The sequence below is a fragment of the Erpetoichthys calabaricus genome, chromosome 9 (assembly GCF_900747795.2).
Source record: "Erpetoichthys calabaricus chromosome 9, fErpCal1.3, whole genome shotgun sequence".
In the NCBI taxonomy this organism is placed as follows: Eukaryota; Metazoa; Chordata; class Cladistia; order Polypteriformes; family Polypteridae; genus Erpetoichthys; species Erpetoichthys calabaricus.
Window position 1 is genome coordinate 102780025 of NC_041402.2, and position 23048 is coordinate 102803072.

General features: G+C 39.0%; 1 protein-coding gene across 1 annotated transcript in view; it reads right to left on the reverse strand.

Annotated features, from left to right (window-relative positions):
- Window positions 1-4674: 4674 nt before the first annotated feature.
- The window catches only part of LOC114658023 (uncharacterized), an 85467-nt gene continuing 67093 nt past the window's right edge, over window positions 4675-23048 (reverse strand). Inside the window, exons 6-8 of the mRNA XM_028810045.2 lie at window positions 14230-14340; window positions 12839-12876; window positions 4675-4979 (exon numbers count right to left, since the gene is read on the reverse strand). Coding sequence (XP_028665878.1) covers window positions 4941-4979; window positions 12839-12876; window positions 14230-14340 — 188 coding nt within the window. The 3' untranslated portion in view covers window positions 4675-4940. The remainder of the gene's footprint in view (window positions 4980-12838; window positions 12877-14229; window positions 14341-23048) is intronic.

Genomic DNA, 23048 nt, shown 5'->3' on the forward strand with positions numbered 1-23048 from the left:
GCTTTTCATAACTAAAATCACTTAAACTAATAATAAAGCATGTTGATCCTTAATCCAAATTCTCAGCACTCTCACATACCTTTGTTTTTTATAGTGAAACTAGTTGTAGGGTGTTTTCCAGAGTTTGGGAGCTTACAAATGAGATTAGAAGCTTCTGTTATAAAGACCATGTACAGTATAGTCAGGGCAAAGACAAACATCTAACACATATGGCTAACAAGGTCTGCTTCTTCACTAAAAAACAGGGGATGTTGAGCAGAAATATTGACTTGTTTGAGAACCTGCTATTATTCATACCTGTTATCATGTCAAATTTAAAGTTTAAAGAAAATGTTATTTGCTTTTGCATCTTTTCATTAGATTTAACAACATCAAACTGTTTCTACTTAATGTGTTGCCAGGTACACATGCCTAAGTCAAATGTAGATACAGTAATCCCTCGCTATGTCGCGTTTCGACTTTCGCGGCTTCACTCTATCGTGGATTTTATATGTAAGCATATTTAAATATATATTGCGGATTTTTTGCTGGTTCACGGATTTCTGCGGACAATGGGTCTTTTAATTTCTGGTACATGCTTCCTCAGTTGGTTTGCCCAGTTGATTTCATGCAAGGGACGCTATTGGCAGATGGCTGAGAAGCTACCCAACCAGAGCGCGTATTAAATAAAACTCCTCAAATATATTGTGAGCACGGGGGCTATTTGCACCCCTAGAGGATACGGCCGCCCCTCAAAAAACGCTGAAAGATTACCTTCACATTGCTCTCTTCCTTGCTGGGCTTACATATGGCTGCTTTGTCAAGCGATATGCTTCCCGCACTGTGCTTCGCATTCTTAAAAGATCAAACAACACGTATTGATTTTTGATTGTTTGCTTTTCTTTCTCTCTCTCTCTCTCTCTCTCTTGCTCTGACATTCTCTGCTCCTGACGGAGGGGTTGTGAGCAGGGGGGCTGTTCGCACCCCTAGACGATACAGACACTCGTCTAAAAATGCTGAAAGATTATCTTCACATTGCTCCCTTCCGTGCAGCTGCTTTGTCAAGCGACATGCTTCCCGCACGGTGCTTCGCATACTTAAAAGCTCGACAGGCACGTATTGATTTTTGATTGTTTGTTTTTCTCTGTCTCTCTCACTCTCTCTGACATTCTCTGCTCCTGACGGAGGGGGTGTGAGCAGAGGGGCTTTTCGCACACTGGCCTAGAGGATACAGACGCTCCTCTAAAAAATGCTGAAAGACTACATTGCTCCCTTCCTTGCAGCTGCTTTGTTGGGCAGTGCTTCGCATACTTAAAAGCCAAACAACCCTATTGATTTTTGATTGTTTGCTTTTTTCTCTCTCTCTCTCTGACATTCTCTGCTCCTGACACGCACTCCTTTGAAGAGGAAGATATGTTTGCATTCTTTTAATTGTGAGACGGAACTGTCATCTCTGTGTTGTCATGGAGCACAGTTTAAACTTTTGAAAAAGAGACAAATGTTTTTTGCAATGTTTGAATAAAGTTCCTGTCTCTCTACAACCTCCTGTGTTTCTGTGCAAATCTGTGACCCAAGCATGACAATATAAAAATAACCATATAAACATATGGTTTCTACTTCGCAGATTTTCACCTTTCGCGGGGGGTTCTGGAATGCAACCCCCGCGATCGAGGAGGGATTACTGTATATACTGTATATATATAATTTTTTTTATAAATGTAATTTAGATTTGGTTGTTCTCTTGCCATCTTTATGTATAAGGCTTTTAATAAGAAAACAACCTGAACCTGTTTCTGATAAGAGTGAAAGTTTGTTTAACAATGCCCAAGTTGTTTTTAGTACACTTACATCTATTACAAACTGTCATAATATTAATTATATCCAAATAACTATGGTATATCTTTATTGTTTTTGTTGATTAATCTGTGGAAAGCACTTTGAGTTACATGCTAATTATGATAATGCGTCATATACTGTAAATAATAATCATCATCATCATCATCATTATTCATTAAAATAAGTCAAGTGAAAGAAATCGCTGAAATACCTTTTCTCACAGAGCACACTTATCTCTAAAAATGCATTTTTGAAAACACAGTTCAGTGTCTGGGTCAGAAATAATTTTGGTGCACCAGCTGATTTTAGTTCTGCTGAGGAGGTGGGAGTTCAGAGAGATTACAACAGACTCCAACCTTGGTCTGTTGTTCACATCACAGACACACAGTAAATTCTGTCTTGGTGTTAAAATGAGAATATTCTCATGGGACAGGGGGCCTTGAGCTTTTTCTTTCTTCTATTTACTTCATCATTTTTGTGTGAGGTAGACTTCGTTGTTATACCTCACTGAAAAAATTCCAATCCAAACTGAGCATTGAGAGTTAATTGAGAGTGGCTGTAACATTGCTACCATACCTCACTTTGAAAAGTGAAGGTGATAGGAATAGGCCCACTGCAGCAACCGATTACTGTTGTAAAACTTCATGTCACTGTTAAAGTTTAAAGAAAATTTGTAAATAATCATATGGCAAATTTTCTCCATTGTTTGAATGCAATGTCGCCAAATGTAGTCAAACACTGAAAATGCAGTGATGTAGTTATGAAAGCTTCAAGCGCATTCACTGAACCCTGCATGATTACTGGTTCACTTTACAGAATTCACTTCACTTTTCACAAAAGTAACACACTGAAAACACAATTTGCAAAATATTCTGTTAATTGATTTTTTAGTTTTTGTATCAAGACTAAATGATTATTGGTGCTAATGAATGATTAAATGTACTGCATTTGAAAAGATGTTTGTTTTTTCTTTTTGTTGTCTGTAGTCAGCAGTTATTGGAAAATTATTTTCTTTTTAAAATACCATTATGTAATTTTATCAACTATATGAAGAATTATGTGAATACAATTACATTTCTAGAAGGATTTGCTGTTTGGCAAATGGAAACACAGTTTTGTTGTTTGTGTCAGTTGTTCTCAGAACATGCACTATTGTTTCTAAAATGCATTTTAACAATGGAGAAAAGCTGTAACATGATTCTTATTAATGTGGTCAAGGTTTTAGATGTTCTTTAATTATTTAATACAAGAAGCATTTATAAGTACTGGCAAAATAAATATACATTAAACAAGAATGGATTCCTGAATTGTTTTCAGTTGTCAAGGTGGAGAGTGATGGAGGCCTGTTTGAAAAAATTTTGGGGAATCTCTGATCTATGTAGAATATCATTTCATCAAATACTAATGCTGCTAATGCTAGTTATCACACTTATCAATTGCCAGACAGTGTTCAATAGCGTTTAAGAAGGTTAATGGAATGTTAGGTTATATAGCACAATGTGTAGAGTAGAAGTACAAGGAGGTTATGCTCAAGCTTTATAACACCCTTGTGAGGCCTCATCTAGAGTACTCTGTATAGTTTTGGTTTCTAGATTACAAAAATTGACATAACAGTGCTGGGAAAAGTCCAGTGAAGAGCAACTAGGCTGATACCAGGGCTACAGGGGATGAATTATTAGGGAAGATTAAAAGAGCTGAGCCTATACAGTTTAAGCAAAAGAAGATTAAGACGAAACATGACTGAAGTGTTTAAATTATGAAGGGAATTAGTAGAGTGGATTGAGACTGTTATTTTAAAACTAGCTGTGTAAGCCCATGCTGTAAAAAGCCAGGGGTCCTAGAAACTATTGAAATCGTCAGAAAAAAATTGAAATGTAGAGATGTCATGTAATTGAAAGGAACTACTCTGGGCATCTCTCTCCTGAGAGGTTTCATTTTGCTGACATGCTTGCCTCGCTTGTGTATTAGTAGCTAAGTGAGTTTCTCTTTCCTTGGAGGTGGAGTCCGTACCCCGACTCCACCTCTCACTTCCGGGCTGGACAGACAGACACACACACTTCTACACGTAGATGTTTATATACAAGAATACAGGGACACCGCTGGAAACGTGTTAAAGGTAAATTTTACACAGAGAACCATAAGTCAAAAATGTGTATTTCTTTGAAAATTTTGTATTTTTTATTTTCTTTTGTAAATATATCATCCTTGACTAATTAAATATTAATTTAGCATGTGTAAATCACAGCAATCAAAGTACTAGATACTAATGTTCTTCAGGGTTATTTTCAAACACATGAAACCACTGACACTGAATCTAGTATACTGTACTTACAAATAAACTCAAAAGAGACATTTCACTCAGGGCTTAAAACAAATAATGTTCATTCAGGGGACTGAGCATTACATGATATCTCTTAATTAATACAGTGTACATCAATGTGTCCAGACATGGACTATCCTATTGGATTGTATCATGCTTTCATCCTATTGCTGTCAAAACTGGGTTCAGGACCCTGCTACTCTGTCCTAGACTATAGAGGTTAAGACTATGCTTCGATAGATACATAGATTGTTGGAGACTACGTACACCATAAAAAAGTTATAAAGTACCTTAATTAGTTTCAAAATTCACTATGTATTTACAGAATGTGTAAAGCACAGTTCAACTTATTATTTTGTTTTTATTATATACTCTTCATGAGACTTTGGATGTAAATCCTACAAAGTTACTTAAAATACTAAACAACACAAACATTTAGAAATATCCCAGAATTTTTTTTAATGAAATTACATAAACAGGGATAAAGAAAAATAAACCTATTACATTCCCTGGGTCTCCAGCATCATTGCAAAATGATATAATAAGAAACATGTGTGAATAATTTAGATTTTAATATCACAAAAAACACCAAAATCTTGATTGAAGTTGTTCCATACTAGTGTCAATCTGTGATGATCATTCTTCACTTCATTGTCACGCTCTGTCAGTTGGTTTGAGGAAGGCATTTAGTCTTACGCAGGAATAATTCCAAGAAGACTTAAAACAGTTGAAAAAATTGTCAGTGACCACTTTCAGCTTGAGTAGACAAAATCATTTGGTGGAGTAGAGAAATATTATCCTTGATTTAGCTTTCAAATGAAGGTGTTTCTTGTCTAATGTCCACCTACAACAAAGATGTAGTTGTACTGTATTTACTAAGCTATTAGAGAATTTTCTTTTTACCATTTCTTACATATCATAAAATAACAAGGTTAAACATTTTTTATGAGATCTTCATATGAATTTGTAATACTGCACATTGTCTTTAAATTGTGTATATTCTCAATAAGAAATAGGTAACTGAACACTTACTGGAGTTTAAAACTTCTGCTAGCTCCACTGTCAATGTGTATTGCACTTGGCTAGTCCCTGCTGAAACTTCCCTGCCATTCTTAACCTCTCTGTGCTCAAGTGTGTACAGAAGACTACTCTGAAACTCCGCACTAGTAATGTGAGATGTGTAATAGGAAGGTACTGTTTTTAGGGACATGGTTGGAGTTGCTTCAAGAGATAAGCATGAATAAATGAGCATTGGAATGAGAATTCAAACATAAACATGAAGTTGGGAACATGAATAATGACTCATTCAACATTTTTAGCAACATGGTTTTTAAAATGATTGATTTCAAAATGTGCAACTAGCAAAATTCACCTGTTGAAAGGAAAGAAAAAAAAAATGCAATTCCTTTCCCTAGCCCTATTATGTCTGAGGTGAGCTCCCCTAAATGGCAGTTATGTTAGAAACATTTAAAACAAAATGGAATCTAAAGATGCTGAACTAAAAAATCGAAGGAAATATAATAATGTAAATGTTGTGATATTACAAGCTGAGTACCATAATTTATTTTTGTTTAAATTTTTAAAAAGGTCTTAGTTACATTATAAAAAAGTAAAAATATGGTAAAAAGTACGGAAGCAATGAGTGCCAAGCAAAAACCTTAAAATGACAATAATAGACAAAAACATAATACTCCTAAAATCATAGTAATTTGAATTATGTCATTAAGTGGCAAAAGACTGTTAATTCACAAATTCTCCTTGTATTCACAAGATAAATGTCTGTTAAAAAATATGTTTTTCACATATTAAGAAGTTTTACATATTTCAAATCAGTATTGAAATCCTTAAAGAATACAGATCTTTCATAAATATATCAATATATTAACACATCTATGTTAAAATAAAAAATACATTTATATTTACGGAGCTAATTTATAATTATACATATTTATTAAGATAAAAAGATGTTTTAAACATGAAATATTACTACCAAAACGTTTTAAAATGTTTTAGAATGCTGTTTATTTTTTTTATCCATCCATGTTCTAAATCTACTTACCCTGAGCAGGAAACCTGGAGCCTATCCCAGCATGCATCATGTACAAGGTAGAGCACCCAGGGGAAACCCACACGGACATGCAAAATCTGTGCAGGAAACACCAAGTCTCCGTGGTGTAAGGCAGCACTACCGCTGCACTACTGTGCCACCTTATTTTTTCTTATTTGAAATGCTTATATCTTATGTTAAATTAGACGAAAAACAAGATTTAATGTATTGCATATTATGTTTATTACTTTTTTCAAGCCAAATTCTAAACATTCTTCATTGAACAAAATAAGATAGAGGTCATTGAAATTGATACATGGTCATTTAAAACGTTTTTCTTTTACTGTATGATTAAAGTGATACACAACTTTACAAAATGTGCCAGTCTTACATTTCCCACTGCTGGAGCTTTTGAAATGTCTTCTAATCATTGATATTGAATCATGTGGGACTGGCTTAGAATTAACTGAGGTGAGGACAAATTTGAAACTTAAAATGGCAATTCTGTAAGCACAAACTCACTAGTAAAAAAGAGCCTTTTCTACTCTCTATGATATAGTAAAAGTGTTCAACTGGGTAATGAGGAGATCACTTAAGCACTGATCTCAAGCATTTAAAACCTTTTAATAAGGTAAATCTCTGTAAAAACATGTTTTTCACATGAGAATACAAGATGTAACTGTGAATTAACAGTCTTTTGCCACTTAATGATATAACAGAACTTGTGATTTTAGGGGTACTTTTTTCAAGTACAGAAAATGATTGTCATTTAAGATTTTTGGTTGGTACCCATTGCTGCCATATTATTTACTGTAGTTTTAGAATTTGTTTTAACAGTGTATAATTTTATTTACTTTTTGAATAGTGTTATTTTCTGTAATACTACTTGAATTGACAAATAAAACTAAATTTACAGTTGTATAATTGATATGAGGGAGGCACGGTGGCGCACTGGGTGGCGCTGCTGCCTTGCAGTAAGGAGACCTGGGTTGCATTCCCGGGTCCTCCCTATGTGGAGTTTGCATGTTCTCCCCATGTCTGCGTGGGTTTCCTCCAGGTACTCCGGTTTTCTCCCACAGTCCAAAGACATGTAGGTTAAGTACATTGGTGATCCTAAATTGTCCCTAGTGTGTGTTTGGTGTGAGTGTGTGTGTACCCTGCGGTGGGCTGGCGCCCTGCCCATGGATTTGTTCCTGTCTTGCGCCCTGTGCTGGCTGGGATTGGCTCCAGCAGACCCCCATGACCCTGTAGTTAGGATATAGTGGGTTGGAGGAAGGATGGGTAATTGATATGATTTCCTTTAAAAAAAAGTGTATATCTTTGTATTTTACAGTGACAGACAAAATGTATTAAATAACAAAGAAGGTTAAATTGCACTTCAATACTGTTTTTATATGAGATATCAGTTATTTTGAATAACATGAAAATACTGTAACATTTCTGTTTCTGTAAATATAGTGGAACCTCGGTTCACGACCATAATTCATTCCAAAACTCTGGTCGTAAGCCGAGTTGGTCATGAACCGAAGCAATTTTTCCCATAGGATTGTACGTAAATACAATTAATCCGTTCCAGACCATACGAACTGTATGTATATTATATATATATATATATATATATATATATATATATATATATATATATATATATATGTATATATATATATATATATATATACATATATTAGTTTTTAAGCACAGATATAGTTAAATATACCATAGATGCACAGCGTAATGGTAAACTAAATGTAAAAACATTGAATAACACTGAGAAAACCTTGAACAACAGAGAAAACTAACACTGCAATTGCTTGCGCTATAGTGCTAGGAACCGCTCGCTAAAAACACTTTTTTTAATGAGTTTTAAGCACAGGGGGAAAAAAGAACATTTGAAAAATCCGTAATTTAATAAACCACCAAGAAAAGTAACATTGCAACAATGCAGGCTACGAACAGATCACTGTAAATAGAACTGAAAACAAAAACAAGCCTTCTCTACCTTATGCGTCCCTCGCACCTGTGTGTGTGTGTGTGCGTCTCTCTTTTGCGAGCCTGTAGCGCCTGTGTGTGTGTGTCTCTCTAGCGCGCTCCTGTGTGTGTGCGCCTCTCTCTCCCGCGCCTGTGTGTGTGTGTGCCTGCGTCTCTCTTTTGCGAGCCTGGAGCGCCTGTGTGTGTGTCTCTCTAGCGTGCTCCTGTGTGTGTGCGCGCCTATCTCTCCCGCGCCTGTGTGTGTGCGTGCGTCTCTCTTTTGCAAGCCTGAAGCACCTGTGTGTGTGTCTCTCTAGAGCACTCCTGTGTGTTTGCGCGCCTCTCTCGCGCGTGCTCCTGTGTGTGTGTGTGTGTGTGTGTGTGCGCGCGGTTCTCTGTCTCTCGTGCTGCCTCTCTCTCGTGCTGCCTCTGTGTGTATGTGTGTGTGTGTGTGTGTGTGTGTGTGTGTGTGCCGTGCTCTCCCGCTCTCTCTCTTGCTCGCTGCACAGGAAATGCACAGGGAGAGACTGAACATGTACAAACCGAAAGGGAACATGGCTTGTACGTATACCGAGTGTGTGGTCGTGAACCGAGGCAAAAGTTTGGCGAACTTTTTGGTCGTAAACTGAGTTGTATGTGTACCGAGACGTTCGTGAACCGAGGTTCCACTGTGTACTGTATATATCAGTGATCTTTATCAAGGTAAAACTGCATGATAATTAACTAAAGCCCCATGTGCCTGGCAGGCAGCAGGAAATAAAGAATCTTTGTAGAAAGTGAGACGGTCTCACAATGCATGTGATTAAAGCAATGGAGGCATTCCTGACCAGAACAATATTTCTTACTAGCCAACCCGCGGCGTAACATACGCCGCATAATTATGTATTAATGGGTGAACACTTGCTGAACGACACAGTTGTCCAAATGGGGTGGGTTTGTGGATACCACTGTGAATGAATGAAAAGATGGACCTCTGGAGAGAGCAACATTCAATTGTCCGTGACTGAAAGCGGGATCGTCTGTGACGATGGAGGCCATGCTGGTGAAGGTTACTTCGTCGGTAGGGATAAGTTTCAGCACTTGTTCATTAAGGTGTAGCGAGTTTTCGTTGTTGACGCTTAATATAGCTTGCGTACTGAGTTGTTCCGGAGTCACAGTTGAGAAACACTTTTTTAATGTCTTTTAAGCACAGGGAAGAAAATTAACATTTGAAAAATCCGGAGGAGAGGGGAAGGACGCCCATTACACCCCATCCGTCATGCTAGTCTGCTGATTTCTCGTTCAGTAACCTGTGAGTAGTGATGGGCGAGGTGAAGCCTCGCGAAGCATCAACACGTTTGAAGCAATTGTGTCGGAAATCGTATCGAAGCTTCGAAGCATTTGACACTCACCTCTCTCGTGACACCTCCTGGCCATTTTCATTAACGTTACAGAAACTTATGATCCACTTCAATTACGTCTGTTAAAAGTCGTATTGCTTTTATTTTTTCGTAGCTACAGACTGACAACGAAGAGAAGGGTTCGTCAGCAGCTTCTAGTGTCTGATGTCTAAAAAATATAAATATAACTAACGCCGACAGGCAGAATGCACTATACGATAGCAAGAGTTAAACAAAATAAGACGCCTCACCTCATGCTTTCCCGGCTCTTTCAATTAGTATTTACTTTTGCACTGTATCATTATAATCGCTCCTGTTATTAGTATTATAATTAACCCTGATCTTTTCTTGAGATCACATTTAATAGCCTTAAATGTTTTCTTTGGTCGGTCTTAATTAAAATGGAGTAGACAGAAAAAAAAGGTTTATCCCTGTACTTTGCCATGATATAGGTAAGCACATTTGAGAAAGAAAATGTGAAATCCTTAAATCACAGATGTCATTATTCGATCAAGTATTAAAATCTGCAGTGCTTCGAAAGCTCGACACAGTGTCGAAACCTTAGTATCGAGCGGCCCATCACTACCTGTGAGTCACGTAGAGTTTTCATTGTTGTTTGCGATTCTGGCCGCTTTTCGCGTACTGAGTTGTTCGGGAGTCACAGTTGAGAAACAGTTTTTTAATGTCTTTTAAGCACAGGGGAAAAAATGAACAAGTGGCCCGGCGCATTCTTTAACTGCCTTGTGGCGCTGTAGTAGTACGGCTGCTTTGCAGTAAGGAGACAGTGGAAGATTGTGGGTTCGCTTCCCGGTTCGTCCCTGTGTAGATAGCAAATTATCCGCGACAAACAAACTGTTTTACACGCTGCAAACCAATCCGCGCCGCTTTTTCAATGTTTTTTAAGCAGAGGGAAAAAAATGAACATTTGGAAAATCCGTAACGCTGCTTTCAGTAAGTACAATGCACGCGCGTTTAATTTGTCAGCAACTTTTTGCCAGCTGTCTTTTCTGGTTTGGGCCGCTTTTGCAGTGTTACCTCTTGTGTATATTATATCTTGAAATCCTTCGAGTTGCTAAATAACTAACTAACACCCACCCACTCAGCTTGTGTGAAAAAAATGCGCCCGTTCTTGCATCATTTTGTTGCAGCCTATCAAAGATTTGCTGATCATGTTTTGTAGACTCAATATATATTGGCTTTTCACTCAGCGCGAGGGCGTGCATTCATCTCGGATTATTACATCTTGCTAGACTAATCTGCTACACGGCTGCGTTTGAAAAACCGACTTATCCCGGATGAGTTTCACCGGCATTAATGATTAGGAATCTGGTTGGAACAAAACCCTGCAGCCACAGGGGTTCACCAGGACCGAGTTTGGCAAACACTGCTGAACAGAGACGAAACCGACTCAGGTGAGGAGTGGGGGCGGGCAAAGTAGTTGAAGCTATTGATTATTCAGTGTTGTTTGCCTGGGTGTCTGATCTGCTCAACAGGATTATAAATAAAAGGAAAACAATGTGAAGGCAATGTCACAGGTGATCCTGTGGCATAGCGGGTCCACAGCTCCCCTTCAAAAGCCCATTTTTAAATAAATAATCATCGCACTCACAGTGTAGCAAGGGGCGTGGAAGTGTGGCTGAAACGGTTTCAGGGTAGACTCGTGCTTCGGGCATTTCTCCCCTGTGCAGTGTGTGAGCGAGTGAGGAGAGAGAGAGAAAGCCGGTACGTTAGAGTGAGCGAGAGCAGGCTCAAAGGCAATGTGTTCCTGTGGTATAGCGGGTCCATAGCTCACCTTCAAAAGGCCATTTTTAATCAGGCGACTGACAGTAGTGGAGTCAGGCACAGAGAAGGTCAGCTGCTGAGGGAGCGTCTCGACTGTTGCAGGGCCTGAAGCAGGTGAGACGCTAATGAAAAAGAGGCACAGGGCTTATTGGTTTTTAAAGATTGCTTCCTTCATTGTGTTTTAACTTCAGTTTTAAAGGATTGCGCGGCTCTCTCTTGCGCTGTCTGTGTGTGCCTCTGTCTCTCTGTGGCACTGCCTCTGTGTGTGTGCGTGGCTCTCTCTCGCGCGAGCGCTGCCTGTGTGTGCGCTTGTCTCTCTCTCTGGCGTTGCCTCTGTGTGTGTGCGCGTCTCTCTCTCTCTCGCGCTGCCTGTGTATGCCTCTGTCTCTCTCTGGTGTTGCCACTGTGTGTGTGTGTGTGTGTGTGTGTGTGTGTGTGTGTGTGTGTGTGTGTGTGTGTGCCTCTGTCTCTCTGGCGCTGCCTCTGTGTGTGCCTCTGTCGCTGCCTGTGTGTGCGCGCGGCTCTCTCTCTCACGCTGCCTCTGTGTGAACCAAGATTCCACTGAGGTTGACTAATGAAAAGTCAACGTGGCTCAGAGCTGCAAGTGGACTGTGGCACAGACAAACAGAAATGAAGGCATGTTTTTCGAGGCGTTGCGTCCGAGTTGGTGGGCGTGACTGTGATTTTTTCGTCGTATCCAATGGTCTAAGAGTTGGTGGGCGTGGCTCCTTCCTGCGTGCGCCATTGGCGTCTTACTTGTCGGCGGTTTAGTGAATCCACGCCCCTTCCGGCGTGCTTTCCATGGTTGGCTACTTGTCTCCTGGCTTAGTGAATTATATATATAGATACTCAGTGTACCTTTTGCTATATATTTGTGTTCAGCAGTAGACCTTTGAGAAATTTAGGTCATAATATGTACAGTGCGAAACTGTGATATTAGTATATGTTGAAAATAATTACTGAGGGAGCATTTACCATAAACCAGTATACAAAGTGGCCTGAAGGAAAAATGAGCAGACACAGTAATTGCTAGAAGAGTTCAGAACCATTAGTATTGTGGAAAAAGCATGTTTTGTTAAATGCTTACATTTTTAATAAACTTTGTGTACACTGAAAATGTTATTAACAAAACTCCAGGTTCAGTTTCCTTGGTTTTTCTCCTGTTAATGTTGTTGGCAGATTCATAATGTGCACAATAAAAATTACGGAAACAGTACATTGTGTATTTCTTAGAAGGAAACAATTATTATATTTATATGTGCTTTAACTTCTCAAAACAATCTTACATTTGATACTATTATTGATAACTTGAGTTCACATTGATTATCTCCAAGGCTAATAACTTAGCAATCATTTATATAATAATACAAGATACAAATTTTATAAATAAAAGTCTCAAAGTGATGCAAAAGAAAAAATGTTTAATGATTTTTTTATCACCATTTCATTTATTTTATTAGTTTTTAAGGCTTCATTAATCATTTTTTATAATATTATGTTTATATGCATTTGTGAAAAAGTACATACCATGCTTTCATATACATGTTCTGCATTCATTTTAGAACCTGAAGAAATAGTATTTTAAAACAGGTTAAATTTTTCTTTACCTAACATATCATATTACTTTCTTTTTTTTATACATATAATATTATTGTAAATTACAGGTGTTTTATTATGCTGTAGAGTATGTGGAACACAGATGGGTGTTGACTTCCAAATCCATCCATGACAAGGTAAAATGAGATGTGCATTTTATATGTTTCTTGCCCAGTCTATGAGAAGCTGCCAAGTAGAAAAATGTAACATGGGACAAAGAACCTAGAAACCCTCTAGTAAAAAAAAACAGTATTTGCTGACATTATCAATACTGTATATGTCATCAGTCAGAAAACAGCCACCCTTGAATCTGTGATCATTTTGAATGAGACTGCTATGTGAGCACACTACAGGTACTTTATACAGTATAATAGTATTTCGAAACATTAAACTATTCAGTTTGCCTTAAAAATATAAAAACTCTCTTCTTTCAGGTAAGGCTACTTTCAAGAACTGGTGAACACATGTTCCTTACACTAAATACCGAAAGCAAGTTTGAGATTTTGAGATATATTAAATAGAAATGATACAGTAACTGTTTTCTACTGTTTCTTTAACAGACTGTACTATTCTTTGTGAATGCTGAGTAGTATAAGAGGAGCCCCCTGCCCTCAATGTCAGCCATCTTGGAATAATGCCAGATCAAGGAATTACCAAGAAGGAAACAGAGCCTGTTTTTTTATTTGTTCAGTTCCACTTTTTTTCCTTTTCCAAGGTACAACAAACAACTTTTTTCATCTCCTGTTTGCTTACTGTATCTTTTTGGCTTCAGACCTCTCTTTTCTCACTACTGAAACTTTTCTCACATTTCATCCTACATCTCTGAGCTGGTTAACAATTAAGAGCCTTGCTTTTAAGTCATATATTAACACCAAAACCAAAAATCACTTTTAAGATTTCTGTAAAGCAGAAGAAGCATGATCTCAAAGTGACATCTAGCAGCTAATCTGCAAACTACATGCTTTACCCCTAAGAGGCCTTTGTTGGTTTATGCTACCCATCCACTTGCCCTTCATGTCCTACCTTTCCATTAGTAGCGCTGGTTGGATTGACTGTCGGCGAGCAACCTGATGGCTTCTTTTCCCTTTCACCTTACAATCACAGTTTAATTCCCTTATGTCATCTCAATCTATTTTACAGTTTCAAGAATTTAGTTAGCTTTACTCCTCTCTAGTACAACCCACCTCCTTCCAATAATTGCTTAGTGATAATTATTTTTCTAATCTTGAACATTACATTTTTTTAAAAAGTTCCTCCACACTTCAAGTTTGTCTAAAATACACAGTAAATCTAAATATCTCATGCAGCATCTCTTAACTTACCTTTTTTAGGATGAAAATGCCTCAGGAGAGCCAAACTTAATAGTATAAGTAAAACAATTGCAGCTCCAGCTCCTGCTGCTAGGAAAATGACTAGTTTCTGTGGAGAATCATCTGATAAGTTCAAAAAAGAAAATTAGTATTTTGTTTATTACTGCATCATTTGTGTCATGAAATTACAATAGAATTGAACAGTTCATAACGTATAGTTCAGTTATGCAATCACGCAGATTATCTGGAGATGCCAGAGGCTGGGAAATACAGGAACCCTAAAGGTGTATTAATTTTAATTATTAAAAATACTTGAATCTACGTACTGACTAAAGAAGCAGGGTGTTTATCATGTTAGCCATTATGGATGTAATTAGTAGTTATCTTGCCTGAAGAAGGGGCCTGAGCTGCCTTGAAAGCTTGCATGTTGTCATTTTTTAATTAAGTCAATGAAAGTTGCCATTTTGCTTGACTTTTCTATACTGACTGAAAGAATTCTCTTCTTTAAAGTAATGAAACCAACAATATGTGATTAAAATCACAGAATTGTAGTTCTTCTAATTAGAAAAGATGTTAAACTATTTTAGGGTGACACTGTGATGCAGTAGTGAGTTTTCTTTGTGTAGTCTGACCTTCTTCCCATGTCTGAGTGGTTTTACCCAAGAATAGTGTGTCCTGTGATGGACTGGAATCCCATAACAGGTAAATTCTTTCCTTGTATTTGATGATTGCTTGTAACAGCTAACACCTTCCACATAATGTGTATTAGTATGATGTTTGATCATCTCATATCAAAATGAAAACTTTGGATGAAACTTATTGTAGATTTAAAAGATTAATCAGTTTTTCAGAAAACTATGTTAGGGCTTGCCATTTTTATTGAATTTACTAACTTCATATTATTGATAGTTTTTCCTTGCTGAGTGTGAGAATATTATAAAAACTACTCTGTCTTTTTGTATGTGATTCTGTATTTCTCAAGCTTTATTTAACTAAAGACAATACATCTAAAACAGTTAACTTTTTAGATGCATGAACTTACATACTGTGAAGGCTTCATGTGACTTTAATAAGTCATATTAGATATGCACATTTCAGTTATAATGTTAATGGACTTTACATTTTCAGGTTTTGTCTATGTTGGGGATGCACAAACCAGTGTGTTTCTTTGTGCCGGTCCCAAGCCCTGATAAATAAGGAGGGTTACGTCAGGAAGGGTATCCGGTGTAAAATTTTGCCAAACCAATATGCGGACAAAGATGGTCTGCTGTGGCAACCCCTAACGGGAGCAGCCGAAAGAAGAAGAAGAAGAAGAGTCTATGTTAATCAAAGTGAAATTTATTGCAAGCTCAGTGTAGTTTATGTGTTCATGTATGCAAATATTTCATGGTTTAGCAATTTGCTATTGATACATTTTAGTTGTGGATATGTTCATGCAGTTTGTGAGCATGAACACAAAAAATTGAATTGTATTCAAATGAGTTGATTGTTATCTGGTGTATTAGCCATTGTGAAAAAAAAAAAACTTTCAAGAATGGTTTGATTCTATAAAAATGTTTCTTAGCTGCAGCACATAAGCTATACACACTTAATCCTATTAATTTGCAAGTGTATTGCAAATTATTTTCCTCCAAGCTAAATAATTTTGAAGATGATATGTATCTTACAAGTAAATAGTGTGACCACTTTATTTTTCCATGTGCACATTTTAGCTGTAGTTTTAAATGTTTTTGGATAGCATAGTTTTTAGTGATGCAGTTTCACGCATCCAGCAATCTGGGTTTAAATCCTTTGTGCTGGACATTGTCTGTGTGAAGTTCTTCCTATATCCGTGTTGGTTTCCATTCAGCTACACTGTTTTTTTATTCCACAACTCTAAAGAGGTATCAGTTAAAATTACAAATTGGCTTTTGAGTGAGCGCTGTGATGGACTGATGCCTGCCTGGATGTGTTTCCTGAAAAGGCTTTCGCTCCCTGTGATCTTGATTTAGATTAATCACTTGTGAAAATGTTAGGTTATTTAGAAAAAAAAAAATCTGTCAGATACTTTTGTTGGATTTACTCACTTAGGAGTGGCAGCTCTGAGCATGGTGACCCTGAGGCTAGGGATCTGTGCCAGGAATTGGAAGGTTGCTGGTTCGAATCCTGTAAATGCCAGAGGTGACCCTACTCTGTTGAGCCCTGGAGCAAAGCCCTTAACCTGCAATTGCTTTGTGCTGGGTATGATGGTAATATTGGCATCCAGCCCTACAAACATGTCTTCCATTTTACAGGGAATACTTGGGAGTTGGTGGCAGGATTAGCATTCCAGCCACCATAAAAAACCTCACACTGTTCCAGTATGGTGCTGGGGTGTCACCTGCTGCACTCAGGTCCCAATCCAGTTGGTCTGTCATGTGCTGGGTGTGACAAAGCACTATTAGTGCATGCTCTCAACACCCCTCTGTCTATTCACTTATTTTGTACACATTTCACTCTTGTTTTGTTTTTCTTATTTTAAATACGCATTGGTTAATAAGATGAAAACACTAAGGCATATGTGTGCTGGCTAGTGTTGATCAACGAAATATGGCAAAGCATTTTTGAGGGCTGCTTAAGCAAACATTTTTTTTTCCCCAGTGTCCCGTGATGCTTTGCAAAGACCCCTGAGTATATAATATTTATTCTACTAGTAGACTAAAAATTAGGTTTAGGTTTAGATTTATTTGTCATATATAAGTTAACACAGCGTTAACATACAATGAAATGTGTATGACGAGAAAAACAAGTCACTCAGCCTAGATCTAATAAAGCTAAAAAAATAATATAAAAAAATTACAAGTTAAAAATAGACAAGCCATATAAAATAAAATATGTATGTTTTAAAAGAAGTTATAGAGCAATATGAGTTGAATGAGCAGCAAGTACAAATGACAGTTATTGCACAGATAATGTTTTATGAGTACAGATGCATATTCCATAAAGTGCAGATGCATGTTCCAGTCAGTATTCAGTGTGTGCAGGTACAGTTTGTGTGTGAGTATTGCAATGTAGATGTAATGCAATGTAGGTGTAATGTAAGTGTATGTAAGTGTTCAGGTGTTGCTGTTGAGGAGTTGAATGGCCCGGTGGTAAAAACTGTTCTTAAGTCTTGTAGTCTGAGCAGCCAGACTCCTGTATCGTCTTCCAGATGGTAACAAGGAGAACAGCTGGCGTGCTGGATGGCTGTGGTCCTTTATGATGCTGCTTGTCTTGCGCAACCACAGATGGAGGTAAATGTCTTCAATGGCAGGAAGACTCTTGCCCGTGATGTGCTCTGCTGCCTTCACCACTCTCTGTAGTGATTTCCGGCTGCTGGCAGAGCAGCTCCCATACCAGATGGTAATGCAACCCGTCAGCAGACTCTTAACCACACTCCTGTAAAAGTTTGAGGTGATGTTGGCATTCATGCCAAACTTCCTCAGCCTCCTCAGGAAGTAGAGCCGCTGGCGAGCTTTCTTAACCACAGTGTCTATGTGAAGGGTCCATGAGAGATCCTCGGTGATGTTTACTCCGAGGAACTTGAAGCTGTTAACCCTTTCAACTTCTATGCCGCTGATGTAGATGGCCTGGTGTTCTCTGCCTTGCTGTTTCCGATAGTCCACGATCATCTCCTTGGTTTTGCTGACGTTAAGAGACAAGTTGTTATCCAGGCACCAATTACTCAATGCCAGCACCTCCTCTCTGTAGGCCGTCTCATCGTTGTCAGTGATAAGGCCTATGATGGTTGTGTCGTCTGCAAACTTGATGATGGTGTTTGTGCCGTGTTTTGCAACACAGTCATGGGTGAACAAGGAATACAAGAGGGGGCTAAGCACACAGCCCTGCGGTGCTCCTGTGTTTAAAATGAGTGATGAGGACGTGTGTTTGCCGACTCTCACCACCTGGGGCCTGTTTGTGAGGAAAGAGAAAATCCATCTGCAGATGGTCGTCCCCAACCCAAGGTCATCAAGCTTCAAGACGAGTTTTGAGGGGATGATGGTGTTGAATGCCGAGCTGAAATCTATGAACAGCATTCTTACATATGTATTTCCTCTTTCCAGGTGGGTGAGGGCAGTGTTTATTGTTAGCACAATGGCATCCTCTGTAGATCTGTTTGCTCTGTAAGCAAATTGGAGAGGATCCAGCGTGTTGGGGAGGGAGGACCAGATGTAACCTTTGACCAGTTGCTCGAAGCACTTCATAATGACCAATGTCAGTGCAACCGGGCGATAGTCATTCAGACAGGAGACCACCGGTTTCTTTGGGACAGGAATGATGGTGGATGCCTTGAAGGAATTGGGGACCACTGACTGCCTCAGGAAGAGATTGAAGATGTTGGTGAACACACCTGCTAGCTGGTCAGCACACGCCCTGAAGGCACGGCCTGGGATGCCATCTGGTCCCGGAGCTTTGCGAGGATTGACCTTTTTGAAGGACCTTCTCACGTCAGATGTTTCAAGGATCAGAGTGACAGACTCACTGCCCCCTTGGGGATATAGCACCTGTTCTTTGTTGGCTGCATCAAAACGAGCATAGAAAGTGTTGAGCTCGTCTGCAAGACATGCAGTGGGCTGAACACTGAGTGTGTTTTTCTTTTTATAGTCAGTGATGCAGCACAGTCCATTCCACAGGCGCTTGGTGTCAGAGCTTGACTCCACTTTGTCCCTGTAGTCCCGTTTGGCCTTCTTGATGGACCTCCGGAGGTCGTATCTGGCTGCTTTGTGTGCACCAGAGTCCCCTGAGCCAAAGGCAGAGGTCCGCGCCTTGAGCTTAACCCGAATTTCCCAATTTACCCAGGGTTTCTGGTTAGGATATATGCAAATGGAGGTTTTAGTGACAACATCGTCAATGCACTTGCTGATATAACCTGTGACAGAGTCTGTGAATTCATTGATGTTGCCATCAGCTGCATCCTCAAACATCTGCCAATCAGTTGTTTCAAAGCAGTCCTGTAAGACCCCCTCAGCTTCACTGTCCCATTTGTGGATGTCCCTGTAAACCGATTTTTCCTGTTTAAGTCTTTGTTTATATGCAGGCAGCAGCAATATAGAGCAATGGTCTGCTTTTCCAAAAGCTGGTCGAGGGAGGGATTTGTAGGAGTCCTTGAATAAGGTGTAACAATGATCAAGTGTCTGATCACCTCTTGTGGGGGGAGAGATGTGCTGATAGTATTTAGGGAGAACTTTCTTCATGTTTGCTCTGTTAAAGTCTCCCAACACAATAAATGCTGCTTCTGTGTTAGCGTTCTCTAGTCCACTGATAACATCATACAGTTCATCCATAGCCGAAGCTTTATCAGCTTGTGGCGGGATGTAAACAACTGAAAGGAGAACTGAACTGAACTCCCTCGGGAGGTTAAAGGGTCTAACTTTAATGGTCAGCAGCTTGAGAACTGGTGAGCAGTGCATGAGGAAAGAGATGAAAAAAAGAAAAGAAGTTTCTAGATGGATAGTGCATGTATTTAGAAATTACATTAGGAGTGGTTATGTTGTCGACCAGATTAAGTTATAGTTGAGATAAGGGAGGTTTGATTATTTTATTTATGGACTTCAGCCAGAAGTTTATTTAGTAAGCAGCCTTTTTCAACATGAATCTGACTTGTTTGATAGTACACAATGGAGTGTTGCGGCTGTTTCCAAGAACTGTGCTGATTGAGCCAACCTGGAAAACTGTCTAAATGCTGTCTCTGGACAAACTGGGACTTCAGTGAAAGTTGGAATTCAGAGGTGTGTTGAGCTGAATGTCAACCAGTACTAAACATATTTTTAACACAATGTTGGCCATAAGGATAATTTTTGCTACTATTTTCATGTTAGTTTTCATTTTGCTGGTATTGAAAAAGAAGGATTTATTTATTTGTTTAATTGTGTTTTAAAATAAGGTAATTTTTCTCATGTAATATACATAAAGAACATTGGGGTCAAGTTTAAACTACTTCAAAAATGTAATATTTCCATTTGTGAATGTGTTATTAATGCATACAGTATATATATAGTGATGCATGAGTAACTAACTGTCTTACACCCAAGAGAATACGCTTAGTGTAAAGGCTTCAAGTAAACCAACTTTATTCCACTCAAAACAGGGACAATCAGGGTATTTATTCAAATGGGAGCTACCACTTCAATACACACAGACACAACAAACTAACAGTGACGGGGCCAGGTCTTTGGCCAGATTAGAAAGTCCCATGCATCAACCATTGGAGGCACCTCAAACCTGTAGTTGTCATGGAGATGGACAAGCAATTCTTGAGAGATGCTTCAACCATGTTTCATCATGCAGCACAGTTGGGGAGGGTTGGGAGATTGGGGATTCATTTGAATATACACACACACACATATGTATATGTATATACCAGTAACGGCGCACTGCACAATAACGTGCAGCGAATACACTTGACTTGAGCATTCATAGTTTTCATGCTCTTTCTCTATACATTTAGCAATCGTTTGCTCAGAGGTTTATGTGCTTGCTGGTTCCTGAGCAGCTCTTCTTTTCTCCACTCTAGCGACACGCTTCTTCTCTTCTTTCGTCTGCATCTTTTCTCATTAAAACTGATAAAGTCATTGTTTGTGTTGCAATCACATAGTATGTTTTCTTTAATTTTTCACTTAAGCTGGCCTCAAGAATGACTTAAGATATGAAGAGGGTGGGGAAGTGATGGTGAAGATGGTAGGGAATGAGAACGGCCCCATACGCAAGTGCCACATGGCTGCCCTGCTGGCCACTGCCAAGAATTGATTGTACAATAAAATAAAATAAAAATAATAAGAGGAATAACCTTGGAGGTCAATCATCACCCCGAAAGTGTATAACAGATGTCACATAGTATATGTGTGCCAAATTTCAGGTCAATAGATCAAACGGTTTGTGAGCTACAGGTGGTTTAAAGTCCTGGACAGACAAATGGACAGGGCTGTATTATATATAAAGGTTTTATTATATATATATATATATATATATATATATATATATATATATATATATATATATATATAGTCACACACATGTGAATAGGAGACAGTTAAAGGGCTTGAGTAGTGATAATACCGTATCAGACCAGGGGGAGGCAGGGTGTGCTCACTGTCTTTCTCAGTTCCTTGCAGATCATTCCCAGGAAATCCCACCAGGTTCCGACGCCTTGGATTACGTCACTTCTGGTTCCAGCGCCTTGGATGATGTCATTTCCTCTCCGGTCCATTAAAACCACCATCTTACCTCCAGTCTGGCAGTTCTGTTTTGGACTCAGTCTTGTGAATATCTCTGTTCAATTATTTTTGAACTTTTGCAGCCAGGATATAATATATGCTGGCTGCCTCAAACCTTTATAATATCTGAAGAGTATTTCTTATCACTATACGTATGTATATCACTATATATATACATAGTGGCGGACAGCTGGGTCCCATGACCAGCCGGGACGCCCCTTTGACCTATGTTCCAGGGGAGCAACCATGGGCTGCTCAATACCTCCCCCGGGACGCTTGGTGGCAGTCTCCCTTGCTGACGGTGGTGCCTCAGCTTCCAGCAGGACTCCATGGGAAATGGAGTTCTCCACAGCCCTGTTGGGATCTGGAGTGGCCACCAGGGGGTGCTGCATGGGTCCCTGAGCCCGGCTGGATGAGTCTTCAGCCCCACCTGGAAATGCAACCAGAAACAGGTGATCAAGCACCTGGAGCACTTCCAGGTGGGATATAAAAGGGGCCAGCAACCACCACTCCGTGGCCAGAGTCAGGAGGAGAAGGACAAAGCTAGATGGGTGGAGTGGTGGTGCCAGAAGGGAGTGTTTTGTGCTTATACTCGTGCTATTTTCGACTGTGTTGTGGCTGGGGGACACAAGGAAGACATGCCCTCCAGCTGAAGAAAATAAAGTTTTTTGTTTTATTTTTACACGTGCCTTCGTGTGAGTCTGTGCCGGGTCGGATGCAATATAGCGCCTATATTACAATATGGACAGCGCCTTACAATGCACCTTACAATGGGTATGTAATTCTTAGAACTGGACCATGTTGCAATTAAAAAATTGGCCTGGTCTGATCACATTTTCTTTCAGATTATGTGCAAGCCTGGGTGTGTGTGTACCATTAACCTGGGTAAGAAATAGCAAAAGGATGCACTGAGAAAAAAGCAGGCCAGCAAAGGCATTGTAATGCTCTGTGTAATGTTCTGCTAGATACGCCTAGGTCCTGGCATTCATGTGGATGTTAATTTGATATATACCTCCTATCTTAAGATTGTTTCAGACCTCATACACCCTCTTATGGCAATAGTATTCCCTGATGGCAGTGGCCTCTTTCAGCAGGATAATGCACCCTGAAACACTGCAAAAATTGTTCAGGAATGGTTTAAGGAAGATGAAGAAGCGTTCAAGGTATTGATTTGACCTCCAAATTCCTCACATCTCAACCTGATTGTCATCATCTGATTTCAATATTTTACAAGTTTTTGGCATGTTTTTTTTTTTGCTTTTGCTATAATGTACAAAAGTACATAAAAAAAGGACAAAACCATCAGGCTACAAGTTGGGGTTTTTAGTTTCCAGTTAAAGGTTTAGGTAAAACCTTAAAAATTTTAGAAGTTCACCTAACACAGTTAAGCATGACCTTGTTTTACAATAACAATCAAACATGAAAATGCAGGTCATTAGCTGGCTTTTAACGAGATACTTAGAGTTATAATATATCTTAATCTTTATGGGTGATGTCTGATGCTGTGTCGGGTTACGTGTCAAATAATGACGGAAAAATTTTCCTTGCATTTGAGAGCACTTTTCTTTACAACTTAACTCATTGTCTGTTTTCACTGTATTTTTTGGTCTTTCCCATCTT